Source organism: Prinia subflava, chromosome 6 (assembly GCF_021018805.1).
Source record: "Prinia subflava isolate CZ2003 ecotype Zambia chromosome 6, Cam_Psub_1.2, whole genome shotgun sequence".
Classification (NCBI taxonomy): domain Eukaryota; kingdom Metazoa; phylum Chordata; class Aves; order Passeriformes; family Cisticolidae; genus Prinia; species Prinia subflava.
In genome coordinates this window covers 14697789-14711616 of record NC_086252.1, presented here as the reverse complement: position 1 = coordinate 14711616, position 13828 = coordinate 14697789, and the positions used below count along the sequence as shown (strand labels likewise).

General features: G+C 40.7%; 2 protein-coding genes across 4 annotated transcripts in view; one reads left to right on the top strand and one right to left on the bottom strand.

Annotated features, from left to right (window-relative positions):
• The window catches only part of NBEAL1 (neurobeachin like 1), a 74484-nt gene extending 70089 nt beyond the window's left edge, over window positions 1-4395 (top strand). For all 3 annotated transcript variants that reach the window (XM_063400384.1, XM_063400383.1, XM_063400385.1), the window contains one exon: window positions 312-4395. In XM_063400384.1, the coding sequence (XP_063256454.1) occupies window positions 312-413 (102 nt within the window). In that variant the 3' untranslated portion in view covers window positions 414-4395. The remainder of the gene's footprint in view (window positions 1-311) is intronic.
• A 2748-nt stretch (window positions 4396-7143) lies between these two features.
• LOC134552079 (alpha-aspartyl dipeptidase-like) lies at window positions 7144-13814 on the bottom strand. The gene is made up of 8 exons (XM_063400388.1): window positions 13682-13814; window positions 13512-13600; window positions 12326-12400; window positions 11705-11784; window positions 10205-10378; window positions 8721-8780; window positions 7887-7969; window positions 7144-7346 (listed from the first exon to the last, which is right to left on the bottom strand). The coding sequence occupies exons 1-8, from the start codon at window positions 13780-13782 to the stop codon at window positions 7268-7270; spliced, it is 741 nt and encodes a 246-aa protein (XP_063256458.1). The 5' UTR covers window positions 13783-13814; the 3' UTR covers window positions 7144-7267.
• Between the last annotated feature and the right edge of the window lie 14 nt (window positions 13815-13828).

Here is a 13828-nt window from a genome sequence, read left to right as displayed (position 1 = left end):
CTAAACACTCTTTCTAAGCCGTTTGAAGTAGGTTAAGCATATAAGTACACATTAGTGGGTAATATCCCTATAACTGTTCAAAATCAGAGAGGACTGTGGTTAGTGTTTTGTGTCTTGTTTTTTGTCACTCCCAACAATCATCCCTAAGTGTAACTTTCAGTTTATTTTCAAAACCTTTTTGTTGGTATATTTTGTTTCTGCAGTACATTGTAGTGTCTGCATTTCACCAGATTCAGTGTCTGAATTCCTTTTTAATTTATCCACCTTATCCCTTCCCCCTCCTCTTGTTTCTCTGAATTACTTTCAAACAGATGCGCTCAGGTCAGCTTTCCCGAAAGCTGTGGGGATCAAGCAAACGGCTCAGCCAGATTTCATCAGGAGAGACTGAATATAACACTCAAGATTCCAAGTGATTGCTGCTTCTACCTTCTCTCATGGATTCCAGAAAAATGATTAATCTTTTGGTCACTTTAAATGTATAAATATGTAATTAGGGCTTTGATTCTTAAGCCTGTTGATGAAGAACCTATGGTAGAGGTATGGCATTAAGCAAATGTACTCATGCAAGTTAGCTTGCTTGCAGATTTGTCCTGAATTGTGTTGACTTGTTCACAGCAAAATCCCTCTCTCAACAGCTGCTAAAACTGTGTTTTGGGAGGGCTAAAAAATCCCCGAACAATCCCCCCACAAGTCACCAAACCCCCAGATTACAAATTGAATTTAAGATAAGTAGCATTTGATTTAAAGCTGAGTAGGGCCAGATGCTCCTTGATACCAAACAAGATATTTGGCTTTGCTTTGACAGCACTGTTATTCCCCATTAAATTAAAACTCTGGTGGTTGCAATTCTGGATTCAGAATTGGATAGATGGTGGTGACGACCTTCTCAATACATTTGTTAGCCTAATGAACTTGATTACAATTTGTTTGTGTAAATGGCTATTGCTCTCTTCTATGTAGTTCCAGTTTTAGGCTGTTCTGCAAGGAACATCTGTGTTGCACTACTTTATCAGAAATTGTTTTAAGTACAGACATGAATAACTTCAAAGGAGTTGGTGGTGCAGGAGCTGAAGGAGGTAGGAAATATTGCTGCTGAAAATTATTTATGTTGTTGAGTAAACTTATGACATACACCAAGAAATCCCATTATATATTTAGTATCTTGAAGAAATACCCTGGAAGACTCATTATCTATATTGATCAAATATCAATCTGCTTCATTAGTAAGGCAACTCCTGCAAACAAAAGATAAATTTCCACTGCAGAATCATTATGCAACATTGCACCACAGTTCAATTAAAAATAGCACCTGTTTGTTCCTTGCCTTGGTGTTCACCAAACCAGTTGTTAGCCATTTTTTTTCTGTAAAAATAAACAGGGAAAAACAGATGATATATCCATTTTCAAAATGCATTTAAGACCTGAAGGTAAAAGAAAATATCAGATCTTTATGTGTGCTGTATCCAATTATCCAATTGCTTCCTGTGTTTTGGAGAAGCCATTACTGGTTGGTTTGGCATTTAGTTGTTTAGCAATACATGGTGGTAGGAGGGGGTGTGTTTTCCTATCAATTTGGTATTTTTCTAATATTACTGATTAAAATGGTAAACCCTATATTGTTAGAAAAGCTGGGTGCTGAGGGAAAAATAGAAATTCCAGATCAGCATGTGAAGGTGTGTGTATGTGTATATATATGTGTGTGTGTGTATATATGTATATTCATGTATGTATTAAAAGAAGAAAATCCCATGGGGTGAGGGGAGCACAGACACAAGGCAGGTGTGATTGTGAGCTAATATGTTCCCTTTTGGGTCTCCCTTTCTTCCCTCTACCATCACTTTTCTTGTTATTTTTATTTATTTATTGAAATGAATGTGTGTTGTATCTCTCATAAATGGTATCAGATATTCCCTGTGGCTGGGGAGTTGTTGAACTACCTGAGGAACATAATGTATTATCTCATTTCATTAACTTTTAAGCACAATATTTATTATTTTTATGGAAATAATAATAAAAATAATAATACCCTCCTTACCCCTGCTAAAGGATAATCTTTACAAGTTATGTTAGTCTCATTCAAACTAATTTCTCCTCCTCCCTTTCTTTACTGGAAAAAAAAATCCCTCTTGATGGCTGATCGGTGTACTTTGTGAAGAAAGTTGTGTTGCGTTTTCTTAACTTTTGTAAATGAAATAAAAAATCAGATTAGTGAACAAGTGGGTCTATGCATAGTTGCAATATTCTGCCTAATCACTGTGACAAGACTGTATTGTCTGCAAAGTTAGGAGAAAATAAGAATTATTTTCTTGAGTCACTTGCCAAGAGAGGATTAAACTTCCAAAAGTAGAGTGGTGTGGGTTTTTTCATACTCCATGTATGTAAAAAAAAAAGTAAATTAACCCACATCCCATATTTTCAAATAAGCTATAGAGAAGTGAAAAATACTATTTTTAATCAATTACTTATCCAGTAAGAATACTAAGGGTACTGTGGAAATATTAAGTTTGTTCATGAGAATGTGAAGTGTGTTTGTCCATGATGATTTCATGAAGAAGGGATTTCAGGGGAGCTCTTTGGAGAGTAGTTTAGAAGTATTTCAGCTCAGAATGTGAGATCTTTGTGTTATGGGAGATTGAAAAAAACTCAGCTGGGGTGTTGGATTGATGGGTTTTAATGTATGCATAAATGTGTTTAAAAGCATAGACAAGGCTAATTGTTTATTTGGAAGGGAAGGGGGCATGAAATTACCATGTTTTAGGCTATGAGAATCAAGTGGAAAAAGAGAGATGGGTCTTATGTAGTGTTTGGTGGGAGCACAGTTTTCATACTGTCACTTGCACTGAGGGGTTTGCACAGGCATTTGAAAGCACACTATTGAGGGTTAGGTACGTTTATACAACAGCTGAATTAACATTTTTAGTAGTTCACTATTAAAGAATACTGAATACAGTGTGTCAGTTTAAGTAAAATATGATGTTGCAATAATTGTAATAGTTTGTGATGAAGACCGTTGCCATTTAAATACCCTCATTTCAGTGCATCACAAGTGCTGGGTGATCGTCACAAATACCTGGGACAGGTTTAAATGTGGACAGTTCTTGGGCTCTCAAACTCAGGGCTAGTCTGTGCTCAGTACAAAGCAGCAGCAGGATGAGGAGAGCTGATCTCTGAGCTGCTTTATGCCCCAGGTACAATGACAACATCCATGGCCTTTGGATCTGAGCTCTGGTCCGTGGGGTAGGAGGTGTTCACCATCACACGCTTGGCATCCTTGCTAGAGGCCATCTGGAAGGACCTCCATAGCTTTGAAAGCCTGCACTTTGCCTTTATTTAAAACCAGCTTTAAATAAAAGATGAGTCATAAGTGTGAGAATTAGCTGGTATGTTGTTTCTTCTAGGTTTAACTTGTTTGCATAAAAAGTAGACAATAATGTTTAAAAATAGAAAGTATTTTTTCTGATCAGCTGGTTAGGTCAGTTGAATTGCAGCCTGTTGTGCAGTGCACTGTGAATTGGTCCATTTTGTTTTTCAGGTAGCACTGGTGAAATAAGATTCTCCTTTGGTTCTGATCAAAGATTTGTTTAAGTGTAAAAAGTAAAGTTTTGAGATGAGAGGATTCCCATGAGGAATTTAGAACAAACAAGTCTTAAGTGACATTTGTTTCATAGCAGTACATTTGTCAATATCTTCTTTTTGATATCTTCATTTGTTTAATTTTTGGAACAACTCTAATAATATTTATCAAAGTTTAAAATATGCTTACCTTTGACAATAAGTAAGTAGGAGTGTAGATATATATATCTAAAAGAAACTGAAAACTGACCTACTTTTCATATCTGTATATAAATGAGATCAAGTAGTTAGCAGTATTACTTCTTCGTAGCACAGTTTTGAACTTGCATACCAAAGGTTATTTAGGAGACATGTCTCTTTTATTTCAGGTGAAATGTTTGTTACATTTCTCTAGATCGATTTACTCATAATTCTTGATAGTATTTTTATTTATCTTTTTAGCTGTAGTGAAGAATCCCATCTAGTCTTTGCTGGGTTTGATCTATAAAAGCATACAGAAAGTGAGATGCTCTTCAGGTTAGCATCTGACTTGAGCAAATTTTTCTGTACCAATATATTTATGCATTACTTGCTCATAGGATATCTAGAAACCACATTTTCTATCATCCATGTACCTTACCAGCACAAAATAATAATCCCAGTACTAAAGTAACTGCATTTGTCCTGATGATTAATACACATTGTGGAAATTAGGTTTTCGTAGGAAAATAATTGATTGTTTGATATTAAAAAAAAGAGGAAAAAAAGAAAAAAACGTAAAACCAACAAAACCACACCCAATACCCACAACTTCCCCTCCAAAAAAAACCAAACTCACCCACATATCCATATTACAATTGTTTTGCTAATCTGCAACATTGATTTAAACAAGCTTGTTCTCCTCTGGCATACTTTAGATCATGCATATTATCACAAAACAGGTTTATCAGTTTCACAGGCTTTAAATGGGCAAGTCAATTGGCTGTCTTACAGGGATCCCCTTGAAAGTTGTATTTCTTTGTCCTTTAAATGAGTGCAAAGAACAAAGTTTCTGCACTGGAGAAATGATATATGGGACGGGTAACATCAGTCTGCTTTAAAATAGTCCTGTAGGAATGATAAATTTATTTTTGTAATACACAGATCAGGTAGGTCTTTTAACTCCTGGGAGCTGTATACCTCACTTCCCTAAACCATGTCTTCCTCCTCCCTCTTTCCTTTGCAAACCTTTCCCAATCTTAATTAACAAAATCATTAGAAAAGATAAGCAAAGTAACTAAATGCTGCACAAAGCTTCTACTGTGTACATGTGTTTAGTTGAAAATGTGTGTCTATATACAGATTATAGAATGGTAGGGAGCTTTAGAGCTACAAGGGGTGTAGAGATGTCAGGCTCCTTCTGCTCCTATATTGAGAGTCTCTGCAGGCACGTGCTCTGTATTGTCACCTGAAACATTCCTGTCTTCCACTGCTAAAGGCATCTTGCTGACTGTGTTTAAATATTGAGCCAAGGTGCATTGAACATTTTTTTCCCTTTCAAAGAACTAAAAAAAAAAAAGAAGTGTACACGTTTAATTCATATCCTAATGTGAGCCTAGGGCCTGATCTAATAAATATAGTTATGTGAAAACACTATGTAGGGTTATATTTATTTGAATGGAAATTCAGGCATGTGCTTCAGTGCTTTCTAGGTCTTCTTATGCTTTCTGGCTTAAAAGCTGTGTTGGTTTTGGCTGCAAACATGACACTTGTTGGTAGTCTCCTTTTGGGGAGAGTAGGTTTCCATGGTGTCATACACATGTGGGTACATTGTATGCCAATGTTAGACTCAACTGAAGTGTCTGGAAGATGTCTTTCCCTCCATTCCAAGGAGCCAATCTTATTATTACTAAATTGCCCTTGTAAGCATGTACTTTTGAAAGAAGCAAGGGTTTTCTAAAAAGCTACTGCATTAAAAGAAGTATTTTAAAATTGGTAAAATGCTATTATTCCCTTGAGTGTTCTAGTCATCAGATGGCTGAATGTAAAAACGCCTCTGAGTGGCACCACAGCATGCTCTGCATTTCAGCTGAGTGCCCCTCACCTCACTGCAGTCCTGAACACCCCGTATGTGCGCAGCTGCTTGCAGTGTTTATCCAAGGTAGCCTTTGTTCAGTTTAACTCCCCTTTTTGCTGTGCATCTGTGGAAGAAGACTGATGTGTTTTCCTTTTAGTTACCACTTACCTGAGTGGCCCAAATGAAATAGGTGTTTCACTTGTTTTCACCAGAGTTCCTTCAGTGCGTGTTCTTCCTAGTTTTGTCCACTGGACTTGAGAAGTTTGGCAGGTATTTTCAGAGTTTAGGTCTGTGCTTGTACTCAACACAGACAGAATTTCATCACACATCTGCCCCGAAGAATGATTGTCAGTATAATAATGATTTAAAGCTGCTAAGGTGTTTTGAGATTGGAATTTAAAACATCCAGCCATATATAACATAGATCTAATGGAACTTGGAGGCCACTTGTTTATTTAGCTTCCTATCTAGTCAGTATTTTCCTCTCAAGGGAGCCATATATTTTGCCTTGAAATAGCTTTAAAATAAACTTAAGTCTTGCACCTGACAATACTACTTTAGTCTTACACAGCTGGGAGCTGTTTCTTAAAGAAAGCTGTGAGGGGAGAAAGGAATTGAAGAAAAACTTGCAATACGTATTCTGATTTTGCAGGAGCAACTTAGAGATTAGAGAAATGCTGCATGTGAGACTTAACCTCCCTTTGGTCAGTGTTGTGATGGAAGTTGTGATGCTGCTCAGTTTGCCTGATGAATTTCTACTGACACTAATCAGGGGGTGGGAGCAAAGACCTTACAGCAACAGTTAACCATATCTTCTGATAATCCTTACAGATTGTGCAATTATGTGATTACAAATGGATCTTTAAATGCCAAAAAATGCCTTTTTAAAGAGTTCAATGTTAGGTCTATGGAGTGTTGGAAATAGCTACTTTCAGAAATGAGCCTTCAGGCACTGTAATGAACTTGCTGTCTGTCTTCTGTGCAATATCTTTTTCCCTCTGGGTGCTTTAAGAGTATACTGTATGTCTTACTTTGTTTTGATCAATATGTTTTAAGAGTGTGTATATTGGCTAATGATGGATTTTTTTCCTGTACAGCATGGTGGAAGATGTTTTAAAATTTTGCACTTTTCTAGGATTTGCAAGTTTGTAACCTGAAAATTTTTAACATGCACACTTTTGTACATAATTAGCATTGTATATATTTAACATGATCTGAAGCAAATAAAAGTAACTGAATGCATAACTTCTCCCTTTATTAATAGCACAAAAATTAAACTAAGTGTGGGAGTACACTGAATGAACAATTCTTTTATTTAGCAGGTAAAAGCAGGCAGTGGAACAGCTGACTCTGTCCTGCCTTAATTAAGGCAACTTCTTTTTTGGTGGGGAAGGAATCAAAGTGGATACGTGAATGTACAGGTCCCTTCAAGGGATAGCTTTGAATAGCTATGATTATCCAAGTATTGCAATATGTGTCTTTTTTCTGGGAAAGAGATGTCCAAGACATGCATTGAGGTGAGGAAAAGAGCCCACTAATGCATATTTATCTTTATTCATAAAGCTTCAGTTCCCCACCCACCCTGGGACTACAAGCATGTCTTTGGTTCTTCCTCATTGTCTTCCCCATACAGTAATTTTTGCTGCAGAATATGGAAGGCTATGGACTGATGGGATTGCTGTCAGTCAGGAGGAAACTGAAATCTGCTCCAGGCTCATGTTCAGTTGGTTTCTTACCCCTGCAAACAAGACAAACCATGCTGTGAGCTTCAATGGGAGGTGGGACTACTCTGCTTCTATCTGTTACTAGGGATGGATCAAGGCACCCTTATTCTGACCAAGAGAGTTTTGACTCCCTTGTTTGCCTATATCAGTGACATGTATTTTAGATTTCTTAATAGTGTCCATATTATTTTAGATATAGATTCCCTTGTTCTGGAGTTCAGTGGATTAGGGCCAAACTGGAATTTCCCTGGCTTTCAATAAAGGAGTTGGCTATTGGGGCTCTTTCCGTGGAGGGTAACTAGAATTTGGAAACAAAAATATCAGTGGGTGCAATGCCAAAGCAGGCACTGGGTTAGTCAAACATCCTTTAGAGTGCTGTTGGCTCCTTTGGAGCATTAAACAGTACTCACCACATTTTCCCCAAAGAGAAATGGAACCAAGGGGTTAAATAACTTCTGATGTGGGGGACAGGCATGTGCATGTGCCCGGTGTCTAATAGAAGCCTCTCTTCCTTTCTGTCTGAAGGAGGAGATCAATTCAAGTGAAGCACTTACCTCAAAAACAGACGTGCTCCTGTCACTCCTTGCAGCGTGGCTTTATCTCCTTCCACTAACAGCATCGTACCTTCCCGCAAGCCCTGGGGGAGGTGGGAACATTTAAAATGATGTTCAAGCTAAGTGAGAGGGTAGAATGCTTGTCACAAGCAGGTCAGTCTTAGAGCCACCATGACTACAGACTAAACCTTCTTGCTTCCCTAACAAAGAGGTAAAGACAAAATTAGGTGAGTTATCTTGTTTTAGAAGTTGGTTTTCTTGTTTCAGTTTTCACTCTTAAGGGAGAAACCATTAAGGAGGAGAGGAAACTGTTTTTCCCACAGTTATTCTTAGATCCAGTTTGGGTGGAGCAGCAGCCAGCTGGGTTTGTTAGTGCACAAACTTACACTACAAGATCAAACACAGGGACAGGGGTCCCACTTCCCCAGACAGACACAATGGAATTATATATACATTATGTATATGTATTGTGCAAATTCAGCAACTGTATTACAGAGTTTAAAGTTAAGAGTATCTGCAAAAAGATTAAGGGAGTTTTGTACTACCCCAACACACAATATATGGTGGCCAGTGACTGGGAAGATCAGAGCTGCCTAAAATAGCCTTGAGCAACACTAACAGGAGTATGCATTTCATTGGCCCTAACCCATTTTCTACAATGAGCAATATCCAAGGCTGAAGCTCTTAGCAAGAATACAATTAGCATTCCAAGCCATGGTTCTATAACTCTTGACAGGTGGGGAACCCACACGGAGAGCTAGCACGAATGCATTTAAAATGTTTATTTAAAATGCTTATCATGCTACAGCTTCCTGATGGAGAGCTGCTACTCACCAGAACTGGAGGGGTGTTTGGTTCTTCGTGATACTGGCGGATTCTCTCCTCTCTTGTCTCCTGCAATAACGAGCATAGATTTAACTTCCCAGGCCATAAGGTAGGATTTGGAGCTATCCAGGCAGCATGATATAAAATAATTTCATAGCATCAAACAAAGCAAGCACTTCCCCTCAAGCTGAATGGGATGACAGGATTGACTCTTAAAATAGGTATGTTTTACCCTTCATCACTAGCAGCAATTTACTGCAGTTCGATCAAACAGAAATCACTCAGTCCCAACCCTGAAAAGCCTTAAAACCTACTTCTACTCAATTCATCCTCTTTTTTTTAATTACTACTATGTCTGTATGCAGAGATAGTACCAATACTACCAGGAAGGTGGTTGAAGCAAATGCCTGAGGTGCCACCTTTGTGAAAGAGAGGAGTGAATCATGGATTTTCAGTGATTAAGTATTTGCTTGTTTGCCTTCAAGTAGGTATTACACTGAAGAATTTCCTTCTGTGAACAGCTCTGTCATGTTTCCTGAGGTTTGCTGCTGAACTGAGCAACAGTGAAGAAAGAAAAACATAGGGACAAAAACACAGCAGGGACTTGGTACAGCACAGAGCTTCTAGCCTCCTCTGAGGGAAAGAGCAGAAGTTATTTATAGGGAAAAGACTGCCTGCTTATCTAGTGACAAGCTGATTAAATGAATACCTACAACTTCATCTAAATTCTAGAAGCACACCCATATCCACCATCTCTTCATTGTTCCCTAATTCTTAATACTCCCTCTAACTGTGCAATTTTGATTACAAGGAGGAAAGTATTTAGGTTGTTAAAAGATGCACCACACAGATTGTTCCCTGAGGAATTAGCTGACATGCTATTCAAGAAGGAGCTCCTCCCCACTGAATGGAAATGTGGCTTTGCTTGATGGTTGAAGTGTTTTTCTTTCAGCTGTAGTGCATGTGCTTGCTCTGTACTGGACATTACAGGCTGTGGTCCCTGCAAGGATGTCAGTGCCCAGGTATTTTCTTACACAACAACTCCATGAATCTCTCTGTTCTAATAATTTCTTCAGACTTTTAGATATTTAAGCCTCTTAATCTCTGTTTAAATTAGGTCTTCCCAAGCAGCAGGTAAGACAGAACTTTCCAGAACCACAGTGCTTTGCATCTTAACAGTTCAGGTTTATCTTTTTTTTTTTTTTTTAATGCCTCCATTCCATGCCAGATATCAAGCATTTCAGCAGTATTTCAGACATTGCAGAGCTTCTGTTTGTGAAAAACATTTTGTTCAGTAATACTGCTGCCAACTCCTCTTCCCAAGCAAAGTTAAGTTTTAGGAGGAAGTACAGTGTAGCTGCCTCATTGGCATTTCCAGTTTCTCTAGGGAGCAGCTGTTTGACATTCTGTAGCTCTGTAAGGCCTCAAAAATGCACACTATTTTTACTCCTCCACACCTGGTTACTGTGTTATTTCTGGTGTGCTTTACTTACACCCATGTGAGTGCTTTTCATGTCTGGGTCCAGGTAGTGGGGGTTAATATTGAAAGGAACTAATCCTAGAGCCTTCAGGGAAGGTGGATAAACAATTGGCATGTCATTGGTGGTATTGATGCTGACGGTAGCAACGTTGGTTCCTGCACTGGATCCCATGTAAGGAATCCCATCCTGAAAGACAAAAGCGCTGATCAGTCTGCAGTATCACAACTAGGAACTCAATTTTATAGCATCTTCCATCAATCTTAGAGACTCATCAGTCAGATCAGACTTAGTCCTTCTAGCTCATCTCACTGCTAACTTTACTGGTGAAAAGCAGAACACGAATTCAGGTTCTGAGGTGGGCAGTAGCCTCTGTGTCAGAGAACTAACTGCTGCCGTGTGCTCACAACTCTGACCCCCCAAGAGAGAACCTACCAGGCTGTCAGTGCATGTTGCACTCTGCTGTCAAGAGGAGAGACTTGCCTCTATTGCAGTTACAGGAAATACCTGAACTGGTTTTTAACTAGCTTCTGAAGAGAGTAGACCATCGGAAGCTCAGTGCAATGTTGTAACAGCATCAAGTTACCAGGACCAGGACCAGTTTAGCACTGTTTAGGTATTAACACTGAGTAGTATGCTGTACATAGAAGAATGCCACACAAATATGCAACTATACAGGTAATGCTGAACAATCTATAAAAACAGAGCTGTCTTGAGACAACTGGTGGTAATACAACCAAGTAGTTATCCAGACTTGACTGGTATTTGGACATTCTCTGGCTTTCATTCCCACAACAAATGTTGAATTTCTATATATAAGCCTAGCTAACCTCTATTCTTGGCAGCTGGCCTTACTGTGGCTTGTATAAATCTGCATAAAGTCATTTGCAATTCCACATTGCTAGGGAACACCTTGCTTCTTTTCTCCTCCAGTCTTGGTGTATCTTTGCTGTGCCTTGGGAGATTCACCAGCTAGGCTGGTGCTGCTGACCAGAGGGGCTCAGTGGCACTCACACCTCTCTGTTCCAAGGAGATACAAAAACTACATAATTTTCAACATCAAGAGGAATCTGTCTAAAAGGCATGTATGGGTCCAACTTCATCACTAGTTCATTAGCAGACAACCTGCAACATGAACACATCTATATCAACAAGATATGAAGTGGACATCTCAAGCTGAAAAACAAGGTTTCTGGACATAGATTAAATCCTGCGCTGGTCTTTTGACTGGTATTTTGAGGGATTTACTTCTAGGGTTCTATGTGTCATTGTACATCCCAAGGTCTTGCAATCCAGCATCTGGAAAACTGCTCTAGGAAGACAGACTGCTGACTTTAGATCTTTTCAATGACAGCCTTATTTGGCCATGGTTTTCAGTTCACCAGGCTGTTTGAGATGGCTCGACATTTTGAAGTATATTAGAGACAAAAATGCAGAATCAGCTTGGATTTGTCTGAACAAAAGCTCATGCATGAGATCCTGCCACTCAGACTTGGCCAGAATCTGTAGTTTTACCTCAAGAACTCTCTTCCTGATCTCATGTATCAGACTGTTGTCATAAAGGGCTTTCAGGAGACGGAATGTGTTCCCACCTCCTGCAAAAAGAAAGTTCAGCTTATTTAACATGCGTTCCCCATCAGTTTTAACTGAAGCCTTTACAAACTGGGCAGGTCCAATGAGTTCTATGCTCTCTTCAGGGCAGCATTCTGCTTTGAGAAGCAGTAAAACCAGAAGCTTCAAAAGAAAGGCCATGGGCATGCCCTGAGTTGTCCTTGTAAGGCTGCCACTGTCTGACAGTGACCTCTCTTCCAATAATCAGGACTATGGTATTAGGACTAGAACTTCTTGGGCTTGCTAAAGTGATGATACAGCTGTTATGATCATGTTGTTGCACTGAGGTACTGTTCAAAATAATAATTTGAAATTTACTGAAGTTCCATTAATAAAACTACTTCCCAGCCCACCACTAAATTTATGGTCTTTGGGCTGCCAAGTACTGTCTTCTGTAGTTTCTAATTACTAGGACTAGTAATTAGAAACTAACTGCTTAATTGTTGGTCTTCAGTGCCACCTCTGAGCAGGACTAATGCAGTGCCCTATATAAACCTTCACCAGGGAGTAAGCAGTAAAACTTACCAATAAATATTGCTTCAGATTTCCTTATGGCTTCCACTGGATCACAAGATTCATGAATGCTGTCCAGCCCATAACCTTAAATGAAAAAGTATTTACCTTTGCCATGTCAATTTGTTGGAAGAATGTATTATGTTCAATCCCTCTCTGCCCACCTCCTCCAACCCTGAGCCAAATGTCTCAACCAGGGAAATTTCTCTGGAACTCCATAACGTAAAACAGAGTGTGGATCCTACATTAGTGCAGGGCTTTGGCATCCAGCTGTCCAAAAAGAAATGTTTGTTTTGTGGATATATGCACTCAGTGGCTAGGAGCAGAGCCTTTCACTCAGCAGGTGCAGGCCAAGGTGCAATATCCCACTGAGCATTACCAGGTAACTAGAAAATGAGGAAAATGCTGTTAGTCCTCAGCTTGGCTGTGCTGAAGTCTGACAGGATGTGCTGGCTCTAGCATTGCTTGTGCAAATACCTGATATGAGTATTGTTTCTGGTAAAATGTCTGACTTTGATAGATTTGCCTTGCTGGGGTTCAATGAGTACAGGAAGCATCAAGAGAGACAGAAGAACTGTCTGGGCATTTGATAGCAGCAATTTTCCTGCAAGTCAAGGAGCAAAGTGTGCAGCCCGGGAAGTGAGTACTGATTATTACCACGCTGACGGGTCCAAAGTTATCCTCAACAGTGATAGATACTAGGTGGAGGTCTTGCTGTAGGCTGCTCTGCAGAGATCTTTGCTCCAAGCAAAGTTCAGCTGCTGTCCATCATGGAACTATCTGTATCCTTGGTGTGCTTTAAGGGTCTTCACTTAACACCAGGGGATGTACAGCTTAAGCAGAGGTTTGAGCTATATGGGAATAAATGTTCCCTCACGTGATTAAGAAGGATAAAAAGATGCCACTTAATAGGTAGGGATAAAATCTTCCTCCCTGGAGTGGGTAGAAGTGTTTGCCGCAGGATTTCTTCCGGAGGCCTCTAAAACACCTCCTTCCAGGCAGAGGTCCGCAGCCGCCTCCTGCTGCTCGCTGCCCTTGCTGGCGGTGCGGCAGCAGCCCAGCCCAGCCCGTGTGCCCGTGGTGCCCCCGCGGGGCAGCGCTGCCGCCCCGGGCGCTCCGTGCCCGCTCCCCGCGCACGGTGCCGGCCCGGCAGCCCCGGGCACAGCCGGCGTGGCCGCGGCGGCCGGGCCGGCCTTACCCAGGCTTTCAAACTTCTCCCTGGCCGTGCGGGCGTAGGCGTCGCGGTCGTGCAGGGCGTAGGGGATGAACAGCACCCGCCTCACCTTCCTGGGAGAAGAGAGGGGAGAGAGCGGTGGGCGCGGCGGGGCGGGGGCCGGGCGCGCTCCCGCAGCCCTGCACGGCGCTTACTGCCCGAGGAAGCTCTGGATGTGCTGCTGGCAGTGGCCCAGGTACCCCCCTCCGTGCAGGGTGGAGTTGGAGATCAGCAGCAGGCGCCGCGGGCCCCCCATGCCGAGCCGAGCCGAGCTGAGCCGCGCTCCCAGCCCGGCCCGGTCC

Excerpts from the sequence above, each read along its gene's own strand:
- LOC134552079 (XM_063400388.1), bottom strand. The coding sequence starts at position 13,782 with ATGGGGGGCCCGCGGCGCCTGCTGCTGATCTCCAACTCCACCCTGCAC. Across the intron at positions 12,401-13,511 it reads GGAGAAGTTTGAAAGCCTGG|GTTATGGGCTGGACAGCATT; the intron begins GTAAGGCCGGCC and ends TTTTCATTTAAG. Across the intron at positions 10,379-11,704 it reads TCAGGAAGAGAGTTCTTGAG|GATGGGATTCCTTACATGGG; the intron begins GTAAAACTACAG and ends TTTGTCTTTCAG.